The 26,856-nt window shown below is 28.2% G+C and overlaps 1 protein-coding gene across 1 annotated transcript; it reads left to right on the plus strand.

The window, feature by feature from the left end:
• The first annotated feature begins 1,676 nt into the window (after positions 1–1,676).
• On the plus strand, positions 1,677–20,680 carry LOC107456768 (ion transport peptide-like). Its single transcript, XM_016074714.3, has 3 exons — positions 1,677–1,799; positions 15,512–15,711; positions 20,218–20,680. Exons 2-3 carry the CDS (start codon positions 15,512–15,514, stop codon positions 20,330–20,332), a joined length of 315 nt encoding a protein of 104 aa, XP_015930200.1. The 5' UTR covers positions 1,677–1,799; the 3' UTR covers positions 20,333–20,680.
• The last annotated feature ends 6,176 nt before the right edge of the window (positions 20,681–26,856 follow it).

Here is a 26,856-nt window from a genome sequence, read left to right on the forward strand (position 1 = left end):
ATACAAATATGTAAATATTATCGATGACGGTAAGAGATAGGGGTATACAATTGACAGGAAATAAGAGATGGCATACGATTAGGGTAATGACACAGACTTTGACAAGGCATTTCTTTTATGATGCGGGGAAGCATTAGATAACAGAGCTGTATAATAAAACTCATAATTAAGATCTAATTATAATCCTTTCATACAAAAGTCAAATTGGATTATTCCACCCCCACTGAGACGGGAAATTGATTTGACAGAATTCCCGGTTTTCTTTCCGGGTTTCGCTGTTTGCGTCGAATCTTCGGGGGTACGTTAAATTTTGTTTAGGATTACTTGAAACGAAACGCTTATCGATTGAAGTCGGTTGTATTACAATTGTTTATTTAATGTTTGATACGGGGCCGTTTGCTAGAATAAATACCTAAATAGTATAAATGTTATGGGGAAATTGATTAATCTGCGTCTTTGCAAACAATCGCTGTCTTTTTGCAATACGCCTGGGCAATAATTTGAACAGCCTCCTTGACACTTTTCAAGCTTTATTGCAGTGATTCTACATACAATTATGCTCATTCGAATTCTTCATTGCTTAATTCGAGTGATTTATTTTAAGCAGTTTGTAATTAGCACAAAATAATGAAGCAAATAGCCTTTTTTAACAGTTTATTGCAATAAGCTTAATCAAATTAAAATTACTCTTATTGTAGAGGGAAAGATGCATTATTTGAGTTATTACTTTTGCCAATCGCAACTAGTCTTATAATTACTTAAGCTGGCATTCTATCTAATTGTCTTAAAAAAAGGTTTATTGTACGCTTGCCAAAGAAGTTAAACATTAAGCGCATAAATATTTTTTTAGTATAAGTTGAAATGAAAAAACAAACAAAGAAACAATAATAAAGAAGAAAACGTGTCTCATTATTAAACCACAGCACTATTACTATTTATTTTATCATTATCATCATAATTATTATTACTATTCTGTTTCTATTATTACAAGAATCGTCAGTATTATTATTATTACTTTTATTACTATCATCAAGTACTTTTCTAACTTAAGAATTTTTTGTTTATTTATTAGATATACATAATGTTTTCTCCCTTGAAAAAAAAAAAAAAACTCCGATTTCCGATTTTTTCACTTTTTTTTATGAAGCTGCTTTAGCCTTGTCCGTTCAATTATACATCTTTTAAACTCTATTTTTAAATTTTTCGTCTTTAAATTTAAAAATGTCTTTATATAATTTTGTTTTAAATTTTTTATCTTTCATAAGCTAGCATAAACTAAAAAGATCCCTTCATCTTTTCCAAATTGAACCTTTTTTTTAAAAACTTTTGGGTTCTTCTTTATTATTATGTTGAATATTATACAATATTTTTCATTAACAGCGATCAAAACACTAAACTGTAAAATCAAGAGTTAGTCATATATTGAGTCAGAACTGTGACCTCAAAGCAATTCTCGAGCCAAGCTAATTACCGCTTTTTCCCTTCATATTAGACTTAATACGAGCTTTTCTGAGAAACACGCAAAAACCTCCCTTCAGTCATATAAAAAATTATATTGTTAAGAGGGGGGTAAATGATGACGCAATCATTATAAAACACGCGATTTCACGTCATGAGGGGGCTCGTCTCGATCGGCCAATGGGATGGCTTCATCTCAATACGCGCGCGTAAGCCAGGGAAATGATTGCTTATAAAGAGGGGTGTGTTAGACCGTCAAAATCCAGTCCGAACTTTACCAAAAACTTCGAGAACAACCCCCTTCGTCTAAAAGATAACCATTATCGGTCAATTGATAATTGGTAAGTTCAATTTTCTTTTTTACTAGTTGTTTATAAAATTGAATTCTTTCACTTTCTAGTTATTTTAATTTGGTGAGATTTTTGATAAAAGGAAGCAGTATTTTTCTATTCTTAATTTTACGTAAATCTATATAGTTTTAAAGAGATACTTCATTTCATTAATTTAAAGTTAAATAAATTTTTTTCGGGTTATTCATCTGCCATTCTAAAAAAAAAGTTTTTTAAATTTTTGTATGGAAAAGAAGTTGTCTGCAGCTGATATAACATATATAATCTCTATTGGACATATTTTTACTTTGACTTACCTAGTTTCTTTTTCTATTGTTTTAATGGTATTTAGAGCGAGAATGATCTATTTTGAACGTTTTTAAGTGCTGAAAGAAAAAGATTGATTCACAGTACATTACAGATAATATAAATAACAATAATTCTCCCGTCATGTGTAGAAAAATTCATCTTCAAAGAAACATTTTTGTAGAAATAAGAAAACTTTTTTCTTCACCTGCATCAAATGATAGTTTAGGTCAATATTGATTTCAATATAATTCATTAGAATATTGGATTTAGAGCTTTTTGAAGTCCTAAAAATGTGTATTTCTTCAGACCGATACGAAGTCTTTTAAAAAAGTTGAGTGAATACCTTTTAATTTATTAAAGAAGAATTATATTAGATTGATTTTATAGCATATATTAGAATAATAGAATGTGCGTCAGATTAGTTTTATCAGCATTAGACTTGTAAGACTCATTTTAATTGCATTTAAATATGGCTAAGTATAGTTGTTAAACTATAATTTAACTTTTTCATCTTTGGAAAGTAATTTTTATCTAATTTAGCTTCGGTGAACAGGTTTCTGTTAACTCATGGGCTTGAAAGGCACCCATACAGTATAAACTATCGCGGAAACAAGAACTAATGCGAAACTTAAGACCTTAGAATCATTTGCGATGTGCAATGGTATTTTAATAAATCCGAAAAACGTTGTTATTTAAATCCATTAAACCTATAAATGTCCACTTTTCTATATCCACCTATTCATTTGCATTGTTAATAATGTTTCAAAAACATAGCAAAATCGTTTCAAGTGCTATGGTACGAATAATATTTTGCCGCTATCTATCTATTGAAGATGAAAACCAATATTCTAGAGAAAAACGACAATACAACAATTGAAAAATCACTACAAAAGTCTACTCAATAAAGCTCACAGTTAAAGTAATGAAAGGACATCTTATCAGAACTCTTTCAACAATTTCGATCATCTGCGATGATTGCAATTCAACTGCGTTACTCCTACTAGTTTTACACAGTATTAAACGCAGTAAAAAGTTTCTTAGTGTTCATTAAAATTATTTGTAACGAATGTTATTTAAGGCTTTGCAAAGATTACAGTTTCAACCACCATTAAATACTATAAAATAGTTTGAAATAAAACTTACCAAAAATTAAATAATTTGATTCGTCTCATTAACGCTTGGCAAGTCTTGAAAATGGGGGACAATTTTTGATCGCTTAAAACATTTCGACTGTTATTTCCACTTTGTATATTTTTGAAGCGAAGGAAGTTTTTAATCAAATAATACCGTATTAAAAGAATTCATGTAATATTAAAATGTTACATTGTCAATATTACATCATAATTTTTTTTTTGAATACATAGAATCTATACTACGTCTCTTCAATTTTTTTGGAATACATAGAAATTATACTACGTTTCTTCAATTTTTTTGGAATACATGGAAATTATACTACTTTTCTTCAATTTTTCTGGAATACATAGAAATTATACTACGTTTCATCAATTTTTTTTGAAATACATAGAAATTATACTACGTTTCTTCCATTTTTTTGGAATACTTAGAAATTATACTACGTTTCTTCAATTTTTTTTGGAATACATAGAAATTATACTACATTTCTTAAATTTTTTTTGAGGGGGAGAAAGAGAATATTTTTTTTTTTTCCTGTAACGTAAATGAAATTTTTCGTGATGTGGTAATAAATCTGAGCAGCAACGAAACAATGTATAACTATTAAATCATTCCTATCTTTCAAGTGGATTTGAAACTATTTCACATAACTATTTAAATTATACAAAAGGAAATGTTTCTCGAATTTTCAATAGTTTTAACTGAATAAACAATAATTTTTACCCCAGTGTAATATTTTGCATAAGAATGTATTGACTATACGAAAGGAAAACTAGTTTGGGAATAAACGTAAACTGGAAAATCGGCGATGATCTTCATTGTATTGGATAAATTCTGATTAACATTATAGTTCTTTTATAGTTGGATTTTTAACTTATAATACCGAATATTTAACTTTTACTTTTTATGAATTCAAAATACTAAAAATATTATTAATTTACAAAAAAAAAATAATAATTATAAATTAAAGTTCATTGCTTAATTATAATTAAAAATTTTTGTTCTGGATGTTAAACATTTTGTAAAAACATTCTTCATGTAGCAATTATTTAAATTAGATTTAAGCCTTCAATGAAATATTTCAGATGGCTGGAAAATGTTTCGAGTTTTATTAATATTTATAAAGTGTTCATTTCTTCTGTGTATTTTTTTTAAAAAAAAAATACAATTTGAAAAGAATTTGTAATGGTGGTAAAAAAGTTAAAAGCTCAATTTAGATAGTACAATAGTTTAAAAAAAGGTAAATATATTACAGTTACAATATCAACCGATTTGCAACCGAACTTTAATTTTTTTAAATAGATTTGCGAACAATCTAAATACGTAATCTATTTAGATACACAAATTCTGATTACTGTTCTATCAATATTTAGCGGGAGGAGAGATTTCTAGCTTATTATCACGAGCCTACGGTCAAGATAGCTAATTTATTTTAAACATCGTTGAATAGATATCAAAATATTTAAACAATCATTTTAAGCTCTCAAAATTTATGTTTAGTTAAATTGCAATATAAGTTTACCGTAATCTTTATGTGCTCTATATATTGTTATTGCTTTGGTTATTTGCAAGCTAAATCAGGAAAAACAGAATCACTTTAGGAACAGCGGAATTTAAAAGAAAAATTGACTGCGAGAGAAAATTCCAGAAGAGGTCGAAGAACTTAACTGGCTGCAACTCAGTGGGTGAATAGAAATAAGCGTACTACCAGAGTACTATAAGACCCCCCTTTTGTTGCCGACCCCTACGAAATTCTTGTAATGAAATGAATCATCAACAGACTGAAGCGTACCCCAACAATATTGAATGATTGGGCGCGAACACGATCGAGCAGACCCTAACAAGTCGATGGACTGCTTTATTACAACCCATTTTTTTTTTTGCACTTCGATTTCTCTGGAGTAGTGTCGATCATTTGATTCCCTTATCATTATTATTATTTAGGAGTAAGAGGATCAGGGCAGATTTTTGATATTTTTAAGCATGCATTCCTTTGGGATTTTTAAGCTGTTGTTTATTTTTAAAGTTTACCATTCTTATTAACACATCATTAAAAGATCATATTTATTTATTATTGTTTTGAAATACACGTACTTGTTTTTTATTTTTTGTGCAGTAAACTAATTAATAAGCATAAGAAGTTTCTCGCGAAAATTGGTATTGTACCATTTAAGGGCTTAAAGGCAACATTTTTAAATTAATTTTTTTAATCAATTAAAAAAGTACGCAATTTATCGATAAACTAAACGTTAAAAAAATCTGTTGCGTCCAATTTTTGAAATAATTGAAAATTATGCATCTTTGTATTATTTCCACTACACATTCTCATTTAACAAAAAAAAAAGAAAAAAAAAACAGTTAAAATTGTAAAACTTCCCTGACATAGTTTAATAGTTCAAAATTCATACTCTAGTAATTTACGTTAAAAAGCACTTGAAGCGATGCTATGGTAATTATTTGCTTTATTCATATCTCAAATGTCATGCCGTTGTCTGTTATATTTGTTGAGATACATAGTTTCACAGTACTCGAAGTTTAAGCATCCTTCGAAGGTCAATACGGGAATTTCAATTTCCTTAAAATTCTTTGGGTTTGACTTGGCCTTCGAAGAATTCAATAGCTAAATATCAATTTATAATATTAGTTTTGATAATATAATATTTATAATATAATATTTATAATACATGTATCTAGAATATTTAGTTTTTTTTATTAAAATTTACTAATATTTAAAGTAATATGGAGATTAATTAATCTGTTTTATACATTTCTAACATGAAAATGAATATTTGTAATATTTACTATTTATTAATTGTACTATACAAACAACGAAAGTATCTAATGCGTTTAGATATCTTTTATATGTAGCTAATCATATGAGAGCATTTTTCAGTTTATTATACTATTGTAAACTTTCACTTAATTATAGGTTGTCCAAAACGGTAATTTTTTAATGCTAATAATGCTAATTTTTCAACTCAACTAAGTGCAGTGGTGATTGTCGAATCTTCATTTTAAGGATAGTTATTATTCGCGCGTGTTACTACAAAATTTAAAACAATATTTGTAAAAATTATATTAGAAAAGTTTTTTTACCACAAAAATTGTTTTAGGGTGCTTCATTCTATTCCAATGGAATAAAAAAATGGCCCGTAGTTTAAACCAAGGAAGAAAAAAAAAATTTCAGCAAACGACTCTTCATGACTTTATACTTACATTAAAAAACTGATTTCGATGTTGAAAAACTATAATCGGATGTTTGCAACTGATGTCACAGAAGGTAAATCGTGGCATTTGTTAATTCAACAAGCCGATCAGGTTAGACACACATGCATGGCGTCGCTTACACGTACGCAATTAATTTATTTAAATCACATGGTTAATTATAATCACTTCATTTCTTCTCGAATTGAAAATATCTAATTCTTCAGAGTATTCTTAACTTGATAAATATCTTTTTCGAATGCTAGAAATCGAAATAAGCTCATGGATTAGTTGAAAGAAATAATTTTTTTTCATTAATTAGGTGTTTTTATTAATTTCGTAGAAATAATTATGCAAGGAATTTTTATTACTCATCTACTGAAAACTCGATGATTCTTTTCTGATCTATTCGTCAAATTTAAACTTTTATAAATTTTTATTTTCAATACTAAAAAGAAATAGAAGATATTTATGTTAGATTTTAAGGCATAACTTGTGTTCTTTTGCTATCTCAAAACATTTATTTAACACTAGCAATCGAAATTCAAAATCACTTAAAATACTTAACTCAGATCTATCTTATTTCATATATTCTAGGGATACATCTGAAAAAATTGTGTTTGAACAAATAAGAAAACGCTTAAGAAATATTTGTTGGAAAAGTGTTTTCATTTGAGTCGTGGGAAGAAAAAAAAACATATATTTATTTTCAGGTACAGGAACTAATCAATTTGAAAATCTCAAGAGACGATTTCTTTAATAAACACTTTCGTCTTTTTCAATGTTGATTATGTCGTTTCAGGCAAACGTGTGTATTTTATCATTTGTTACATTTTGTACCATTATTTTGAGAGGAAAAGAAAAAAAATCGAACTTTCGTTCATGAGTTTCTTTTTTTGGGATAAAATAATTAATATTTCTTTCCACTTAAATAGAAAAAAAAGTGCATCAATCCAAAAATAAATTTTAAAACCATTTTTTTTATTTATTAAAAAACGAAATTATAAAATAGTTACTTACATAGTTGATTTTCTCCGAATGATGAGATAACTGTATGATACACAATTTAAAATTATACTTATTTCTAAGTCTTGTAAAATATATGTTATATTTTAAAACCGAAGCTGAACAGCCCACGCGACTCTGAGTTTACGCATATCAATATTCAACTTTCTTGTCTCTTAATTTTAAATCCAACCCAGAAGACAAGAAAACTCATGGATCAAGCATTGGGTTAAACTAGCCTTCGTGGAGGACTTTTTGATGGAAGTAACCCACAACTGCGTTACATGGTGAGGAAAATCACGAAACTTCATGGTTAGTCCGATGGCAAGGGAATTCTAACCCATGATCAGTCTATCACTGAGGACATTTTACGTCAGCACTGCTATTGTTGCGAACCGGGGGCAGAATTCGCATCAACCAGTCACAACTGGGATTTGAACCTGTGTCATCTCATTGGGAGGTGAACTCTCTCTATCCCCTGAGCCACCACGGCTTTTGTAAAATATATAGAGAATATTTAATAATAGCAATTTGGATTTTCATCATCATTCTCAAGCATGGTATGATAACCAAAGGCGGGCCAGAGCCTCCTGAAGTCCAACCACTCTAATTTTTAGCCTTGACGGTAAAACAGTCCTCCTCCTCCGCTGCACCTGTTTATCAAAATTTAGGTCTTCCTCTTCTCATGTTAAGTGGTTAACTAAAGAAATTTCTTTTAGAGTATTTGGCTCGAAATTTGGCAATTTGACTTTCATCAATTCAACATAAGAAGTTACTTTTTGCTTTCAAAAAGTTCCTATTGCTTTTAAAGTTCATTTGAGTTACTATTGCCTTCAAGACAAAAATACATCAGTTTGGTTCTGTGAATAAGCATAAAAAAATCATTAAGTATTAAAACGCACTTTTATGCATTTTCTGCTATATAAAACCTATATACATTTTCTGCAGTAAAGCAACTTACTTATATTAGTTCAGTAATCATATAAAACAGAATAACGTTTCTTTGGAAAAAATTAGTACCTAAAATAATTTTTTGGCAGAAAGCTTTGTTATGTCATATGCTATTATAAATTATACCCCTTCGTACACCTCCCCCTTTTTTTTAAGAAGAAGAAGTGATTTGAGAGGAAATTTGATTTTTTTATTAAAAAAGAAAATGAGGCAGTATGACCCGTGTATTTGTTTCACACTGAATTGAATAAGACCAATCCTTAGATGATCAGACTAATAATTCAAAAGTTACAAGTGTCTTGTGTACAGAAAAGAAATTATTTTCCTACCTATTTACGCATCTTACATTGCTGTTTAAACAAGATATCATTTATAAGAATATAATAAAGCTTTCTCTGAAGAAAAATCTTGGGCATTAATTTTTCTAGATGATATGTCTAATTATATCAGAATATTTTTAAGTTGCGTATGTTTGTTTGATACTTAAGCGAATGACTCCTGCACTAGTCTGCACTTTCACAAACAAAAAGGCATTCTTTCTATTTTTTATTAATATATTATATTTAATAAATTAATTATTCGTATATATATTAATATTCTATTTTATATATTTCTAATTTTTTCCGCGTTGCTCAATTTCAGTGATTTTAAACCCTGCGAAGTGGGTGGAACTTTATCTACAGCGTACTTATGAGTGAGCTTTAGAGTAAAAAAACTTTCGTTTTAAAAGGAAATTAAATATATTACATTAAATCTTGACAATTTTATCCAAATAAGCGTAAATCTCTATTTTATTTATTTACCAAGAACATTCCGGAAGTGTGTTTGTATTTTTTTTTTTCAGAGTATGCTGAAAACACATACGATATACTGTTTCCAAATATTTTACAACCAACTACAATTGCAATTTTCACTCACTAAAAGTACTTCACCATCTAATATGTGTTTCAAATGGTTGCAGTGTCAAGACGTAGAAGTAAACATTTTTATTCAACGTTTTAAAGGACTATTTGACTTTTGAAATAAAAGTTTTAGACATTTCTCGAGAAAATGAGCATTTATTTTTCATTCTTTTAAATAGCTTTGGAGATAATTTTAGAGAACACAGGGAGAAAAAATTTATACCTAGTTGTACTTGGAGAAAAAATTTGGTAAAATTACTATATTGTATAGTGATGTTATTTCTGAAAAAAACAACAACATAATTCTGGCAATAAAAACCAAAATATATGGTACTTAAAGCATTCATTTCGTAATTTTTCCATTCATACGATAACGGTTTACCGTAAATTCTTGTTTTCAAAATTATAGTTCTTAATAAAAAAAATACAAACCTGTAACAAAATTAATAGAAAATACAAAACTGATAAGTAAATTTAATCGAATAAATTAATTTTATGCCATGCTCTAAGATATTTTGATAAAATTATCAATTTTTACCACATTTATCAAACTTTATAACATATAATAAAGCAATATTTTATCCTTAATTTTTCCAAAATCATTACCAAAGCTCTTCGGTAAAAATTACAGAATTCTTTGGTGTTCCAGAATAAGAACCACGGTAAGTGTTTCCATATTCTAGCAGTTTTGACTGTGCTTTGATCCTCAGTGCGTAATAGACAAGATTTAACACAATCGCTATGTAATTCTGTTAAAATTACTAATAGCAGTAGTTTAATGACTATTTTTGGCGAGCTAATGAGACGCTACTACAAATCCTGTCTTTCCTTTAGCCTTATAAATATATCATTTTGCTGAATTAGCACTTATCATACCGCTCCTTGTTTTCTTGTTATTTGTTGACCTTTCCTCTGGCTATGTATTATTAGATTAATTTTAAAAATAATTGAAATCTCAATTATACTATACAAATGTATTTTTGCACAAAATTATCTATGTCTAAACGAATTTTAAAAATGGCGGGGCGGGGGGACAAAACTCGATTCGTGTAGTTAAATCTAGATATATACGACGAAAAACGCAAGAAGTAAAGATTTCATTAATGAATTTCAAAATTTCGACGGATGCTGACACAAATTATAAGTAGTTTTAGACGCATAATATGCCAAGAGTTTCTTTTCTGCCGATAGAGTAGGGCGAAATTTTCGTAGTTTTGCTCGAAAATGCTTTCGTAGTTTTGCTCTGTAGCAGTTAAAGATTTTCTTCTACCTTTCGACCACTGTGAGGTGTATTATCGTAAAGCAGTTAAATCAGTGAATGCGTCGATAAAGTGAGAAATCACATACATTTTTCGTTTTTACGAAAAAAGAAAAAAAGGAAAAGAAATGTTTCAGATTATCCTGATATTACATTTAAGCCGGGTAACTTAACAGATACAACTGTATAGGTATTTTATTTTGGAACGGATACGGTGTTGCATTGTAATAATTCTAATAAGTTTTAAAAACTATTTAAAAAAGCAGTCTAAGTGATAACTCTTTGTTTGGGTTTTTAAAATATCAGTCAGACTTCTATTTAACGAAGTCGCTAAATCCCGATAATAAGTTCGTTATATGGAAAATTCGTTAAATAGAAAATCATCTTTTGAAATACTTAAACAACACAAAACAGATTTTGAATTCATAAACACTAGACATAATTAAAATAGCAATTGATGCACTTTTATCGTGTAAACGAGTATCTACTATTTATTTTATAAATCTTAACCATAAGAAAATCTGCATGGAAAACAAGAGCGAAACATTATCCAGTGTTACACTATCATGCTACATGCATTTTCAACGAAAAAAGGCTAAATTTATGAATAAAATTATAGCTGCATTTATTATAAAAGCAATTTTAAACATACATTAGCACATGCTTTATTAAGTTTAATTGCTACTGATAAAATCCGTCAATTTTGTCTCAGTTTTTCGTTTGAAATGCAAACAAAAAGTGAAAGGGATTTTACTGTTTTCTCTAAAAGTGGCTTCGAAAATCAATTCAAGGTAATTTCCCCCATAAAATGTGCTAACAAGTTAGAACTTGGGAAATAGGGAAAGTAGGTCTCAAAGAAAAGTTCGTTAAATGGAAAATTCACTTCGTTATTTGGAAGTTATTTTTCGAAGAAATTTCGAAAATGTTCTTGGTTCCTCGAAAAAAAATCGCAAAATAGAGAAATTCGCAAAATGGAAGTTTGTTAAATAGAAATCCGACTGTATATATATAATCTATACTAAAATAATTTTGAAAACTTTAATCAACAAAATATATATTGCTAAGCAACACAATACACATTTTATACAGCTATAAACTATGAAAAACAACATTTATGCGCATAATAAGGTAAGAGATAACTTCTATTGGTACAAAGGAAAATATATTTAGGATTATAAAACTCTTTAAACAGCTAGAGAAGGTTCGCTTCCTATTTCATCGTCATTAAAATTGCTAATGTGTTAAAATCTGATTTATGCTTTGCAGCGCTGGATAAACAAATATTTGAATAGAAAATACGATGGAAAAGTGAAGTTTTGAACTAAAACAAGTCGTAAATAAGCTCCATAAAATAATTTTCAATGTTTAAAATGCTGTTGAAATCAGAAGAAGTAAAGATTCTTTGATTCAATTATTTTGTTTTTAGGTACAAAAATTATTCTTTATTAAATATATTGAAAACATTTAATTGATCATAGTTAAATATTAAGGTGAAATGCAAAATAATAATTAGTTTACGTAGATAATCTTATTAAATAGTTCTACATTTAGTCATTTTACATTGATCTGTGATTAACGTTTTCAGAAATAAAATGTAGAAAAATAAGTGGGATAAAGAAAGCAAAGCTCGATCTGGACATTAAGTAAAAAGTTAAGTTTAGGCAATTATTATTATGAATTTTTGAACGAAAGATCACTATAAAAAATACAGCTGAGCAATTATCAAAATAATCTAATATCAAAAAACAGAAAAAGGAGCAATTTTTAACTTTCAAATAACAGAAAGGATTAAGCAAAGGTTTTAAAATGTAATACTTTTAATCATTTTTAAGGCACCTAATTAGGCATTTAAGCTTATTTTTAGGACTACAAATTGACAATAAGTTTTCGTAAAAGTTTTCTCCGAAAAAAGTGAATATATATATATATATATATATATATGAATAAAGATGAATGAGTTCAAAATGAAGATGAAACAAAGGANATGGTTTATTCATAGAAGATTCCCGGGGAATTAAAAATATGTCCGTATTGAGAGGCGTCCGTTTTGCAGGAGTGTCCATAACAGGAGGTTTCACTATATATATATATATATATATATGCTATTTCTGCTTTAGAATATTTACGTAGTACTTATCCAACACAGTAGAAAGGCTAATGATCCACCGTTTTCGCTATCCTATGACCCAAAAATTGAGAACAATTTTCAAAACTGATTAGATAAAAACGGAAAAAAATTTGAAAAAACGTTAGCTGTGTTCTGTTTAGTAAGCGAGAATTTTTTCACCACAATTTTAAAAAAGATAAAGTGCGGTCCTCTTGGAACACCTTGCATATAAGTAAATGTTTTTGATTGGAATAATGATTTGTTTTGCGAAATGGCATAAAAAATAAAAATTTTAAAAGGAGCGATTTCGTTTCACACTAAAAATGAATTTTTCACACTTTTTTTATTTACAAATTCATTTATAAACTGTGTTTGTATGCGTCATTTAAAGCAATCAAAACTTTCGAGGATCATTTAACAATCATTTTAAATAATCGCATTATGGTTACTGCTTTTGAAAGTCAAAACTCTTAACGATGCTTTGCCTTTAAAATATCTCCCTCGATACTTAAAGATATCCCTTTCTATTTAATTTTCTTTCTGCGTCTGTTGAGGCTTTTAGTTTCATTTAAATAATCAAAAATTTGATCCTATCAGCAATGAAAACGTTAGAGTTAAATAAATTTATTATATTTACCGACAACAGAATTAAATCATTTTATTTCAATTTCTATTTCAAATAATGGCTTTATTTTTTTTTCTGTATTTTATTTATGAAATAAGGATTTAAAGTGAAAAACAATTGTTTTTAGAAATGAAGATGCAATAAATAATTGAGTATACCCTTTAACTAAAATTAGTGTACAGTACAAATATATGTTTAAAAAAAGTGGAACACCTTAATAACTTTTGATCTTAGTGATTGGATGATTTTCATGTTCTAAGATGTTATCTTAATAGTTCGAGATGCTATCCTTAAATATGCAAATTAGTGTGTGGAGGCGATATTTTAAATTACGAAATAAGAAGGACAAGCACACGTTCTCTGAATAAAAAGATTTTTTAAGGATTTATTGAAAATTCAATAAATTAAATTTTAAATTTTTATTTCCAAAGAACAAAAATTTAAAAATTAAATTCTCATTTTTAAAAGAACGGAAATTTAAGAATTAAATTTTCATTTCTGAAAAAGAGAAGTTCAAAAATTAAATTTTCATTTCTAAAGAATAATTTATCCGATTTCGCTAAAATTTTAGATTTTGTCATTTAAATTTACTTTTTCAAAAATGATGTGAAAATTTGTATATCTTGTTCAGTTTTTTTTAGCCATTATTAAAACAAAGAAAAAAATAACTGTAAAAACTATTTTCATGAAGAAATATTTTTGAATAAACGAGGTTTATAAATTGCTTGACTATCGGAAGCAGTTTCAGAGACATGGTGCACAATTCATTGAGGGACCGCTCTCCTGATTAAACTAGTGGGGTCATATTTTTTGAGATTGCAACTAACTTCTATAATTCGACAATCAAAAATCCAAATCCGTGAGGCATTTTAAGGATATTTAACTGACATAGAGAATTTACACAAGTTTACACTTTTGCATAAATTAAATTAAAATGCAATTCTTAAACGGAGAGACATTTCACTCAAACATGCTCAAAACATTTTCAAATTATCCTGATTATACTTATTGATAACCGAAAACTAAAAATTAACCCAATTTTGAGACAAGTGTTTCAGCTTTATGCGTAATGTAATGCGAGTTTAAGGGATAAAAATGATTTTACGAAAATGGAGATGTTTTAATTTTACATAATTTATCAGTGTAGCTTTCGAAAAGCTTGATCTAAAAGTATAAGTTTAAATTCTGACAAATGAGAAATACAGTGATGGCTATTGTAATAGACTTTATGTTTTGACAGGTTTATGGGTAAATAAAATATTTATTCAAAACATATTTTTTTATAATCGAAGTCACATTCCTAGAAATCGCCATAATATTTCACTACACATATACAAATCATGTGCTACAATGAACAGGCGTCCCCTAGCTAAGGGCTTACCAGACAAAATAAGTCGGACAATCCTGTGATGTTATTAAACTTTTTCAGGGTTCAAAAAATCATGGAGCTGATTCAGGATTGCTGATCTTGAGGATGTGCAACAACAACAACAAATAATACAATTTCCATTATATTATTTTACTTCATTCATGATTTTATTTAATTAAATGATGCAATCAGAATTTTGAAAAATGCCATTAATATTAATATTACTTTATAATAAGAATAGTAGAAAAATCTCTCATTTGATAGTTATAAAACTGGAAGACGCCGTGAAAAAACATGAAGTTGAAAATGCTGCAGTACAAATCGTTAAGGCCCTAGTTCGAATCTACGTCATGTGCCGGATAATTCAGAGATTTGGCATATTCCCGTACCAGCTTCTGTTTGTTTGTAAGTTCTATGTATGTATTCTGTACTGCGTGAAGAAGCTGCGCATACCCACGACACAGATTTCTCACATTTTTCTAGATTAACTTTAGAAAATATGAACGTGAACGTTGCTATGTGAAAGTAAATCTCTCGATGCTCGATCTTACGCAGCTTAAGAATGTTTATAAAAAGGAATGAAACCATTTTCATTAATAACGAAAATATTTTAGATGTAGAAGCATATTTAAAATAAAATATTTATTAATTTGCATGTGATGGGTGTGGAACTTTTCTAAGTACCATTTTCTTTTGCAATGTCCATAATTGCGATTGGAAATCTGTTTCGTCATTGTTGATGTATGGCATCGAATCAGATGGGTGCTACTATATTTACTTTTAATAATGGTTGGCTTCCTTTTAGTTGTCTCCTATATAATTTAGTTTTGATTATTGAGTTTTGTTTTTTTTCCTGACAGATGGCTCTTCTTAGAATTCTTCTGTGTTTATTTGCGATCACCATATCTTTAAATGAATCGGCACATGTTCTCCAGAAGAGGAGCTTCGTGCAACTGGGCTGCATGGGAATGTTTGATCGTTCGAAATTTGCCCGCTTGGATGCCATCTGTGAAGAGTGTTACGAACTATTCAGGGATCCCGATATTCACAGCATGTGCAGGTAAGTGAACTATTACTTACTGAGCGTTAACTTAAAATTTCCCCCCTCATTGCATAGTTCTGTGTTTTTAAATCGATGCGTGGCTTGTTCTTCCTCTCCTGTTCAAGAATAGAAACATGTTTTTTGCAAATTTGATTTCTTTTATTTCGGAGGGAATGAAAAATAAATAAATGAGAAAATTAATTAATATAATAAAAATAAATGAAAACTAATAAAATAAAACTAAATAAAAATAAAAATTAATGAAATAAATATAAAATAAAATAGAAATAAAAAAAAATAAGAAAATCAATGAAATAAACAAAGCAAAATTTTATAAAATAAATAATAAAATAAATCTAAACTTTATGTTAAAAATCCGTCTTAGTCTTGTTAGGTATAAAATTGTTTTGGAAGTAGACTAGCTGATCTAATTATTGCGTCATAGAATAAGTGCAAGTATATTAGTAGTAAAAATAAGAACAACAAAATATATTTAATTACCAAATAGTAAAACAGCAACTTCTTCAGAAATACCACTTCTAATAAGATGATCTTTTTATTCTTCTTCATTTAAAAAATTCTTAGACATAATCGCAAGTAAAAATTAAATATCCTACAGAACGTTAAGTCGAAGCGAGAGCGACGTCTGTCTCTGTTACGAGACTCACTCAAAAAGTTTAATATTCTGTCGTTTTCTACGTAATTAAAATAAAAATTCCGGGCACTCCATTTCTCAAAAAAAAAAAAAAACATAACACCTTTATTTACACAAGTTATTCCATCATATCGTCATAGCAACCTGAAATCCACATCGTTTTCTTTTTAAAATATCGCAATACAAATTTTAGCTTATAGCTCACATACAATTAAATAATAAATAATTGTTTTCCACTTTTAACAGTCTCTACGAACTGGTATGTTGTCATTCACCAAAGAATGTTTGAGCAAAATTAACTCACAAATATCGCTTAAATATCTGAAACTCAAGTTCGATTTAATGCAAAGCAAATGTTTGACTGAAACAGATGTGTATTCAACTCAAATTGAATTCAAAAAATTTTTTATCTTCAGCTCTACATATTTATAGAAAACTACAAATCATACATTTTTAATTGTAATCGATGTTGTAAAACATTTAGATTATCCAAATATAAATACTTATAGTTTGATATTTTTAACGGCAAATATCAAGTGTTCGATTGATAATAGAATAATGCCCTTAAACTTTAAATATTTCGGTTCTTTTAAGTTAAACAGTTTTCAGGCAGGGTGTTTTTAGTGTATTTCTTGACATTTAATACTAATACATTTAATACTAATACATACAATAATATGAAAGACTATATATTGGCTATTAATGGGTTAAGCCGAGAAATATTAACTCTAAAAATGGTATTAATATAAATGATTGTTTTGACATTAGAGGTCACAAATGTAGATTTAAGTGAGGAAGAAACAAAAACACTATTAAAATCTAACGAGCCATTAGTCAGGAAAGAAATTATTAAAAACACTTATTGCTTGGTGAAATTTGGAGATGTTTCTTTCTAAGAGTCACCCTTCAAGTATCTCTCTGATACCTCTTGCCATCAAATATTTTTGATTGCTTTTAGTATCACTTTCTTCAATAGTGATGCAATATCGTTTTTGTTTTTTCTTAGCTTAACCCCTTAACTTGTGTACTCGAGTTAATTCGAGAGTGCTAAACAGGCCAAACTGTGCACACTCTAAATAATTCAAGCGACGTTGTATTTTATTCTGCTATAATTTTTCTCACTTGAATATAATCGAGAATTGAAAATAACAATGTGAAAGCTCAGAAAAAAATCGTTTTATTGATATTTATCATTTACATAGGATTGTAAGCTATAATACTTATTTATTCAGGAATAAAATATAGCCTTTTTCCATGGAACAAAAGCGCAGTGTATCAAAACTGTCCACCAAAAAGAAAAGTTGAACCAAGAGCGGAATCAATTTTTTTACATTAAAAAAATAATTGATTTTTTTTGGTCGGTTTTTTTCAAAAAATCTGTGCGTTAAGGGGTTAAATATCAATTTGTGTCACTTTATGCATCTACTTTTTTAGTTCATTTTTCACAAGTAGTCTAAAAATGTATATTAAGAATGCTTGCAGCGAAACACACAGCATATCATGCATGAGCTATGAATGACGACTAAGTTGAAATAATTAATTTGCATTTATATTTAAAAATGCGCTTTTCTTTGTTTTTTATTTAAACTCTTTGTTTTCTCAGATAAAAGCAGCATTTTAAAATGTTTTCCTAGGAATAATTTCAAAAACACATGAATAAATTTAAAAAAAATTTTAATCAATATTCTAGTTTTTTTTACTGAACACTGAGAATCATATGGGAGTCAGAAAATACTGAATTCTCTCCTTTTTAAGGACTCGAAATAATTCCCATAGTTAATAAACTTGAAACTCAATTACTGAACTATTTTGCCAAGCATCGAATTATTATCTTGACTTAAGACGCTAATAACACGTAATTGATTAAGTAATCATTTCTCCGAAAACTTTGCATTTCCCTTCTTTTAATCTCAGGTGTTTGCATTCTAAAAGACACCATGGTAATCCTTATAAGACATTTTAGAAATCTTTTTGAATAAAAAATAAGAAAAAGTATTTAAGACAAGCTAATTATAGTTAATTAGAATGTGAAGGATTCTATGAAAAAAATTCTGCTGAAAATTTTCAGATTCAGTCAATAAAATATAGTTTTAAGCATTTAAGTAACAATGTTTTTTCGTTAAGTGTATAAGTTACAACATATTAAGTATTTGTTTTAAGTATTCGTACAAATATTAACCTCTGAGCAACTGTAACGTACTATAACGTTCATAACATATTAAGTATTATTATGAAATATAGTATTCGTAACATAAGTAAACCAAGTGAAAATATAATAATTTGATAAAATTAAAAAATACCTTAATATCATGATGTTTTTATAAAACGTTAGGTTTTAAGTTGCCTATATACTTCAGGGGATACTTGTGTTAATAATGAATAATTATTGATGTAATTAATTATAAATATAATTATGATAATATAATTATGATAATATAATTATAATTATGATTACTTGATTTGAAATTCTATGTGTCTCTGAATCCTCAGAATTTAATCATTTAATTGGAATACAGCAATCCTTACCGTTGGAAAGGATTGCTGTATTTTCTACACTTCGGAATTAAAACTCTCACTTTTGGAGATTCAGCTAAACTGAATTCCGTTATTTTTTACTCTTACTTCGTCTCAAAATCCTGTGATTCTTGTAAAAGCACGAACTCTCAAAAATTTGACAAAATCACTTTTTTATTACATCTATGAAATATATTACTGCAAAATGTACGCGCATTGTAGTCTCTACAATAACATTTTACTTTTACAACAAAGTATACGTGAAATTTAATTTAGATTAACGTTAATTGAAGAACATGGTAGCTTTGTTTCATCTACCACAGCTTCGCGATCTGTTCTCTAACATTTTTCTTATCTATTTTCGAGATCTTTTGCGGCGTATGCCGAGATGGTATAGGCAGGCGATAATACGCGTGTTTGTTAATTAAGTTTCGAATCTCCGAGCTCGAATCTCTGCTATTGCTTAGCCCTCGTTTGTTTATATGCTTTTCATTTTATGTCACATATTAAAATTAATTGTGATAACCAAAGTGGTGCATTAAGTCTTCTTCTTTTGACGAAATTTGTATCAGCTACTAAGCATCACTTAATTGTTTATGTTTGGTGAAATATTCAATCGGAGATAATGCAGGAGGAGGTTTTAGGAAAAAAGGAGAAAAATCTGTGACATTTGCATAGCCATTTTTTACAAGGAAGAGAAAGCCTGAATTTGACGAAATTTGCATCCAAACATTGTTTTCAAACACACCTATCCAAACACACCCAGACAAACCGTACAAACCAGACAAACCGTATCCAAACACACCCAGAGGTAATTCAGGAAACGGCTTCGGCAAAAATGAAAACAAAAAAATATTTAATTTTGTGTATCCATTTTTTACTTACTAGATAAGCCTTGATAAATAATGGTACTTCAATTATGCAGTCTTTAGCTAAGAACATTTTAACATTTTTTTTTTATTTTATCTTTGTGCATGGTTAAGACGCTTGTTACATTTAAATTAAAATTTTTTCTCCAATGGTTTATTTATGTTATTCGTATATACTTTTGCAAGAATTTGACGAAATTCGTATCCCCTAATTGTTTTTCAATTTGCCAAAATATTCACGTAGAGGTAATGTGGGAGACGTTTTCTGCAAAAACAAACAAAACAAAGAACGTGAAATATGAGTATCTATTTTTTACCAAGGTAAGGAAACCTTGCAAAATTATCGCACCTCATTCATGCAGTCTCTAGCCAAAAACTACTGTAAAATGTATTTCTCTGTGCTTGGTTAAGACGCTTGCCACCTTTAAATTAAGATTTCTTCGCCAATCGTTTATTTATGTTATTTATACATTCTTTCCTTTTCAGGGCAAACTGCTTTAAGAATTCCTACTTCTCTAAATGCATTGATGCCCTTCTACTATCAGGTGAACAGGAAGAATTGGACAACTCAGTACGACAGCTGTACGGGAAACGAAAATGAACAAAAACAGTCACAGAGAACTGAGAAGTGTTGTACAATGGAGAGCTTAAACTCGATTTAATTTATTCTATTTTGTTTCATTATTGTTTCTGTACTTTTTGTTGAACATAATTTATAAATTCAAAAAGACAGCTACCAACCGCGTAAGTACATCGTCGCCAATATATTGTTCGTACGAAGTCAATGACGTCAGCACTACTCACGCGTGTTGCCAAATACGTTTTTATCTGTGTTATTTATTGAATCTCAAGACATATTCGACCTTACATCGTTATTGATGTACGATTTGTAATATATTTTTATTTACATTTGTGATTTTATTGTGAAATATAATAATTTATTACGGCATGGCTCTCTTTATTTCTGTGGTTAAAACACTCGACAAACATAATTATACTAAGAAAATTGAAATTAAAATAATAAACAAATAAATAAAATCGTCAAATGCCAATAAATTATTAAAAAACTTTTTATAAATTTCATTATTTACTATTGAAATAATTTACTTCAATCTCCTTAAGAAACTATTCTATGAAAATTTTTTAGGTCATAATTCAATTTGTTACTTGTAATTCGGAATTGAACGAAACATTAGTTCCTTAATTACGTGGTTTCTAAATGTTTCCCAGCTTCCTCCTAAAGAAAAAAAATGTTGTTATAAAAACATTTTCTTTTTACAACAATATTTTCTTCGAAATTAAGAGTTTGAAAAAGCTGCTTTGTTGCTTGACTGATTTTATTAAAACTGTAGCACAACTTCTTTATTAGTACTCCCAGATTTTATAATTTCATTGTGGTTTCTTTTCTTCTCTTTTTTAGATCAGTTATGCGAATAAAATGAAATCATTAATTTTTATTTAAGAACCGAAAGAAGTAATAATTCTCCACTATTAAGTAGATAATTATCACTTCCAGATTAAATCACACATTTTATGAATAAAAACGCAACGTTAATTAAATGATCGATATGAATCACTCAACTTTTTTCATTTACTTCAAGGGACAGGAAGAGATATTCTATTTCTTCTATGTTTACCTACATGTTAACTATACACTAACGCAGTTTCCTTTAAGTATCGAATTTCTGCTTCATTTTATTCACTGCAATTCCTTTTATTTAACTTAGTAAATGAATTTTTAATTTTAAATTTAGCTTAACTTGAACTTTGAAAAACTTGAACCTGCATGGAGAAAAAAATTCGGGTAAAATTGCCATAATGTATGGTAATTGCATTCCTGGTAAAAAAAAAAACAACAACAACATAATTCTAGTTAATAAAGTCAAAATATACGATATTTAAACAATTTATTGATAATTTTTCTGTTTATATGATAGTGGTTTACCGAAAATTCTGGTTTTCAAAATTGTAGTTCTTAAACATTTAGTAAAAAATACATGAAAGAAACGTAAATTTAACCGTATACATGGGTTTTACGTTCTAAGGTATTCCACGTTCTAAGGTATTATGATAAAATTATTGAATTTTACCACAATTACCAAATTTTATCACATATTATTGTTTTACTAAAATCAATACCAAAGTGCTTCGGTAAAAATTACCGAGCTTTTTGATGCTGCCACAGATCCAAAACACTATAAATTTTACCATATTCTGGTAGTTTTGACCATATTTTTTGTTTCAGTGTAACTTTAAAATTAATACTGAGTATTATAGAATAAAATTAAGCAAAAAAGCTCTAAAAACATTAATTACCTTCTTCATAATCAAACAGCGTTCATATAATTGAGCATATGTTAATACGCAGGCACTAAAATTCCACTCTGTTTTCAGGGGTATTCTTAAGGCTCTTGAAAATGTTTGGGGCATTTTAGTTGATTTAGTTTATTCTCAGTTTTAAAGCACCATCAAAATAATTTGAGATACTTTGATTTTAAAATACTTTGATAATTGAAAAGAAACTCTTAATATACTATTTCGAATTTTTTGAATTTAGAATTTAAATGAAATCTTTCTTCTTTTTTTATTCATTGCTTAAAATTTTTTGATAATGAAAACAGTTACCTAGAGTGAGACATAGTATTTCATTATTTCCCCTTGGACGCCCTTTTTTATGCTTTTTTTATAAATTAATATTTTGTAAGAAAAAAAGATCTAGATCAAAAAAGCATAATTTAATGCAGTATAATAGTGGGATAATATCAATTAAAGTGTTTTTGAGTAAGCGTGCGTAAAAAAAATAGTGTTGGTGGTGCACTGCGTGTATGATTTTTTTTCCTATTATATAAATTATGAAAAACCATCTAGCTTATTTTGTGAAATCTATAGCACAGTATTTTACGAAGTTTGCAACTTAGGAAACGCATTTTTCGAGAAAAATGAACTAAATTAATTGTTATACTAAACTTTTTCTCAACTTCGATTTAAACAAGCGTTTTTCTTTTCCAGTTTTTGTTTTCTTAATATTAAGTGGAATTAATTAGTATGCTTCGTGCCACATTTTGCAATGATTTTTTTCCAAGTTCATTTTACAGACGCATTTTTTTCTTAATTTCTGCATCTTTTTTTCATTTCTGCAGTGCTTCTAGTTTTCTTTCAGACCAGAAATTAACTTCCAATGATCTTACTGAAATAGGATCACGAGTTCCTGAAAAAAATTCATTTGTAACATTTATAGATCTGACTGTTAAAAATTAATTTAATTAAGTATCATCATAAATTTTAGCAACTTCTAAATTAATTTTTATGAAATATTTGAAAACTGTGTTTATGGTTTCAGTTAAATAGCCAATAAACTGAAAATGCTTGAATAGTTTTTTTTCATCAATGCTGGTTTAATTTTAAAATTTTTATAATGCTCATCATAATTAAAATAGAAAAAAATTCAGTGTGGAATAATAAATTTATTATAATTTCAATTTCAAACTAACACGTGTTTTTTCACTGTGAATAATATCAATTAAAGTAAATCCGTTGAAATAAATTCAAATTAAAACACTTTACATTTGCACTTTGCCAATTTAATCATTCACAAAATAATCTTTAATGCAAAAGAAACTATATATTCTTAAGACAACTGGCTATTTACAGCAAAATTATAATTAACAGTTTAAAGAATCAAATATTTACTTAGTGTCAACGTACTTAAAAGAAAATATCACTTCTCATGTCATTTAAACTTAAACATATATTGTTGTAAACTTTAATATCAAAATTCAAAGATAAATAAAAAAATGTTACAAAAAATACGAAAAAAATTATTTATGCCCACGTACGTTAACTTTATTTTTAGTAAGATCTTAAAATTATGTTTCATTTTTATTTTTCAATTCAATTTTTGCTGAAGTTTCAATTATTTATGTCACACATTTTGTATAATTTTAAGAATTTATAAATGAAACTTAAAAATCAAATCTTTTTTGGAATAATGAAAAATTGTAACGCATTTTATCCGGGTGCTATTAAAAAATATTTCCGTTTATTAAATAACAGAAATTTCAAAATAAAGAATTACAATATGTTTAATATAATTGGGAAGATGTAAATTTTATTGGGCAAAAAAGCCTCAACTCAAAAAACTACATGATAGTATCTCTTTAAAATAAATAAATTCAAAAGACAGATGCATTCATTGTTTAAACTACTTTATATATAACTTCTGAGCAGCGAGTTGTTGCTGTCACTGCGTAGAACGTAGTTCTATGTCTGTGAGTGGCCTACTTAGCTTAAGATCTCAGCTAGAGATGGTTAAAATTTAATTTATCTTTGCAGTATCAGTCACAAACTGATACTATAATGAATGAATTCTAAAGCTAAACTGTATCAATGCTCAATTATCAACTCTCTTAATGGGTTTGAAAAATAACTGATTCTAATTTAATATGAAATCAGTCCGTAGATTCTTACGGAATGCATCCAAGTAGTTATTTAGTAATCGTTTCTTCCGAGCTGATACGAATGAAACTGTTCCTCAATTGAACTAATATTTGGACTAATTTCCCAAGGGGTAATTTTTGATTGACTACTGATACAAGTTTAAGAATTATGCTGTAATTTACAAGTTAAATCATAAAATTAATAAATTTTTTCTTCTTCAAATTTTAGAGGTTTTACTAAACTTTAGGTACTGGAATCAAATTGAAACAAAATATACTCGTTAATTTTGTTATGCATTAATTTAAGTATATTTGCACTTTTACGTATTAATCGCAAAATATCAGTAATGCATTGATACAAAAACAACACCAGTATCAGCTCGTATGAGAAGTATATTAAGGCGGCCAACATCATCATGGCACTGATCTTGAAGTTCAGAACCTATTACTAATACAACCCACTGTAACGTGTCCAGCTATATGAATAACAGTTCTGCTCCTTATAAAAAAAACTTTTATTCACAAACACAAACAGTAACTAATATGAAGTAACCGTAACGGGATAGTTAAAATATTATAAAACAAACTAGAAAAACACGTAACGGGTTATGAGAAAACTCAAATTCCAAAACAAAACTAATCTCTAAAAAAAACCAACAACTCTGTTGTTCTAAAAAGGTCTTCTAATTTTATCGTCTGCTTTTATTTTTTTATTTATCTCTTTAAGTGTTTAGTTTATTTTATTCATGCTTTTGCTAGCCAATTATTTATTTTAATATTTTAACTTTTATCCATGCTCTTGCTAGCCAATTATTTTTTTAATATTTTTAGATTTTATACCACTTGGCCGATAGTAGTCTATTGAGGGGGTTCTTTTTAAACAAACAAGCTAAAAATAAATTACATTATTCATTTTATTTTTTTACAGCTAATCTTTTAATAAAATATGTGTTAATTTAATAAATGCCGCAGGTTTTAATCTGTATGTAATGAATAGTAGAAAGTTGGCTATAACCCAATCTTATAACATTAAAATAATTGTAAAAAAGACATAAAAAACATCGAGACAATTAAAAAGATTTTCAATTTTATAATTTTATTTTCCAACCGAGTATTATTAGACACTAAGGCTACTTAACATGGACTTCATTTGTTTACTCTTAAAATCATTTCAATGATATTGAAAGAAAAATATGAGAGATTTTTTTTTAAATTTCTTTTTTGCCTATTTTCTTTCCGCGTTCATCTCTCCAGCATTTGTCAAGGTGGAAATTTGATTAGCGTCCTTAAAATTCGTTTGTGGATTGCATTGAAAAGCTCTCCCATGAATATGTAAATGAGGGGGCTTATTTCTTATCTCGGTTGGCAGCGGAATAAAATTAGATCATTTTCCGGAGCATGACACCACGAATAATGCCTCTCTTTTTGCATGCAAAATTTACTAAAGCAAAGAATGGCCTTCTATGTAAAAATTCATCCCATCTCTTAGTGATGAACACTTATTCAAATTTTTTTACTAAGTAAAATAATATTATGATTTTTTTTTCTTTTGCTTTATTTGTTTTGCACGGAGCCTACTTTTTAATACAATTTCGTAATTCTCCGAGGAATGCATATTCAGTATTTATTTAATATCGTACTCGGCTTTTGCGTTTTAATGTTTCATTTTATTGTTGTAAAATTAGTTGTTGATTTACAAGTTGCTGTTGACAATGGTGTGCTTTAGTATTGTGTATCTTTTTATGAAATTCCAGGTTTTGAATAATGAACATGGTATTCGTTTGTTATTATCACTTTCGTACTTGAACAATTAAGAGAGTTTTCAGAACTGTTCTTTAAATAACATATAGCAGTTTACATACGTTTCTGCGAAAACCCGAAATTAAAAAAATTTTGACATATACTTTGGGGAATGTTCGAAAATATTTAATGTGTTTAATTGTTTCTTTTTCAAATCAACAAATGTAGCTATTACGGCTGCGCCGATGAAGAAGGCTAAAAAATTTTTTTTAACTATTTCTTTTTCTTTCTCATTTGCTAATGTAAAAGAAAAGCATGTTTCAACATGCATCGTTGGTGAATGTAGAATAAACTATTTCCGTTAAAAAATCATTCCTTTTTCACTTCTACTTGCTAATGTCGACTTTAAACAAGCATCGAGTGTGAAGGCAGAATAAAGTAGTTCTGTTAAATATCATTCTTTTTTAACTTAGAAGGTTAACATTCACCATGCGCCAACAATGAATGTTAAATATAATGTTTTTGTTAAATGTCACTTTTTTCGCTTATGCTTTCTAATGTCGAATTTCCGCATTCACCGACGGTGAATGCTGAATAAATTGTTTTTGCTAAATATTCTTTTTTCACTTAAAATCGCTGAGGTTGGTATTTAGCACAAACGGATGAAAGGATTACAAATGGAAAACATTGTAATTTTTAAATATACATTTCGGTTGTAAAAAAAAAATGACTGAAATTTGGCCAAGCATCAAAGTTACTATGTGTATGTTGACATTGGCAGGATATAAAGTTGACGTTTACCGATTTCGGACATGCGCGTCAACGCATATGACAACCATCACAGGAGCAAAATATTTTACAGAGAATTTAGTTTTTTTCTTCCTTCTTTGAAAAAGACGCGATCTAATTTTTCAATTTAACGCTCTTAAATATTAAATTGATTTAATGT

The sequence above is a fragment of the Parasteatoda tepidariorum genome, chromosome 4, assembly GCF_043381705.1.
Source record: "Parasteatoda tepidariorum isolate YZ-2023 chromosome 4, CAS_Ptep_4.0, whole genome shotgun sequence".
Classification (NCBI taxonomy): domain Eukaryota; kingdom Metazoa; phylum Arthropoda; class Arachnida; order Araneae; family Theridiidae; genus Parasteatoda; species Parasteatoda tepidariorum.

Coding starts and splice junctions, on each gene's coding strand:
- LOC107456768 (XM_016074714.3), top strand. CDS start 15,512: ATGGCTCTTCTTAGAATTCTTCTGTGTTTATTTGCGATCACCATATCT. Junction 15,712..20,217: donor GATATTCACAGCATGTGCAG/GTAAGTGAACTA, acceptor TTTCCTTTTCAG/GGCAAACTGCTTTAAGAATT.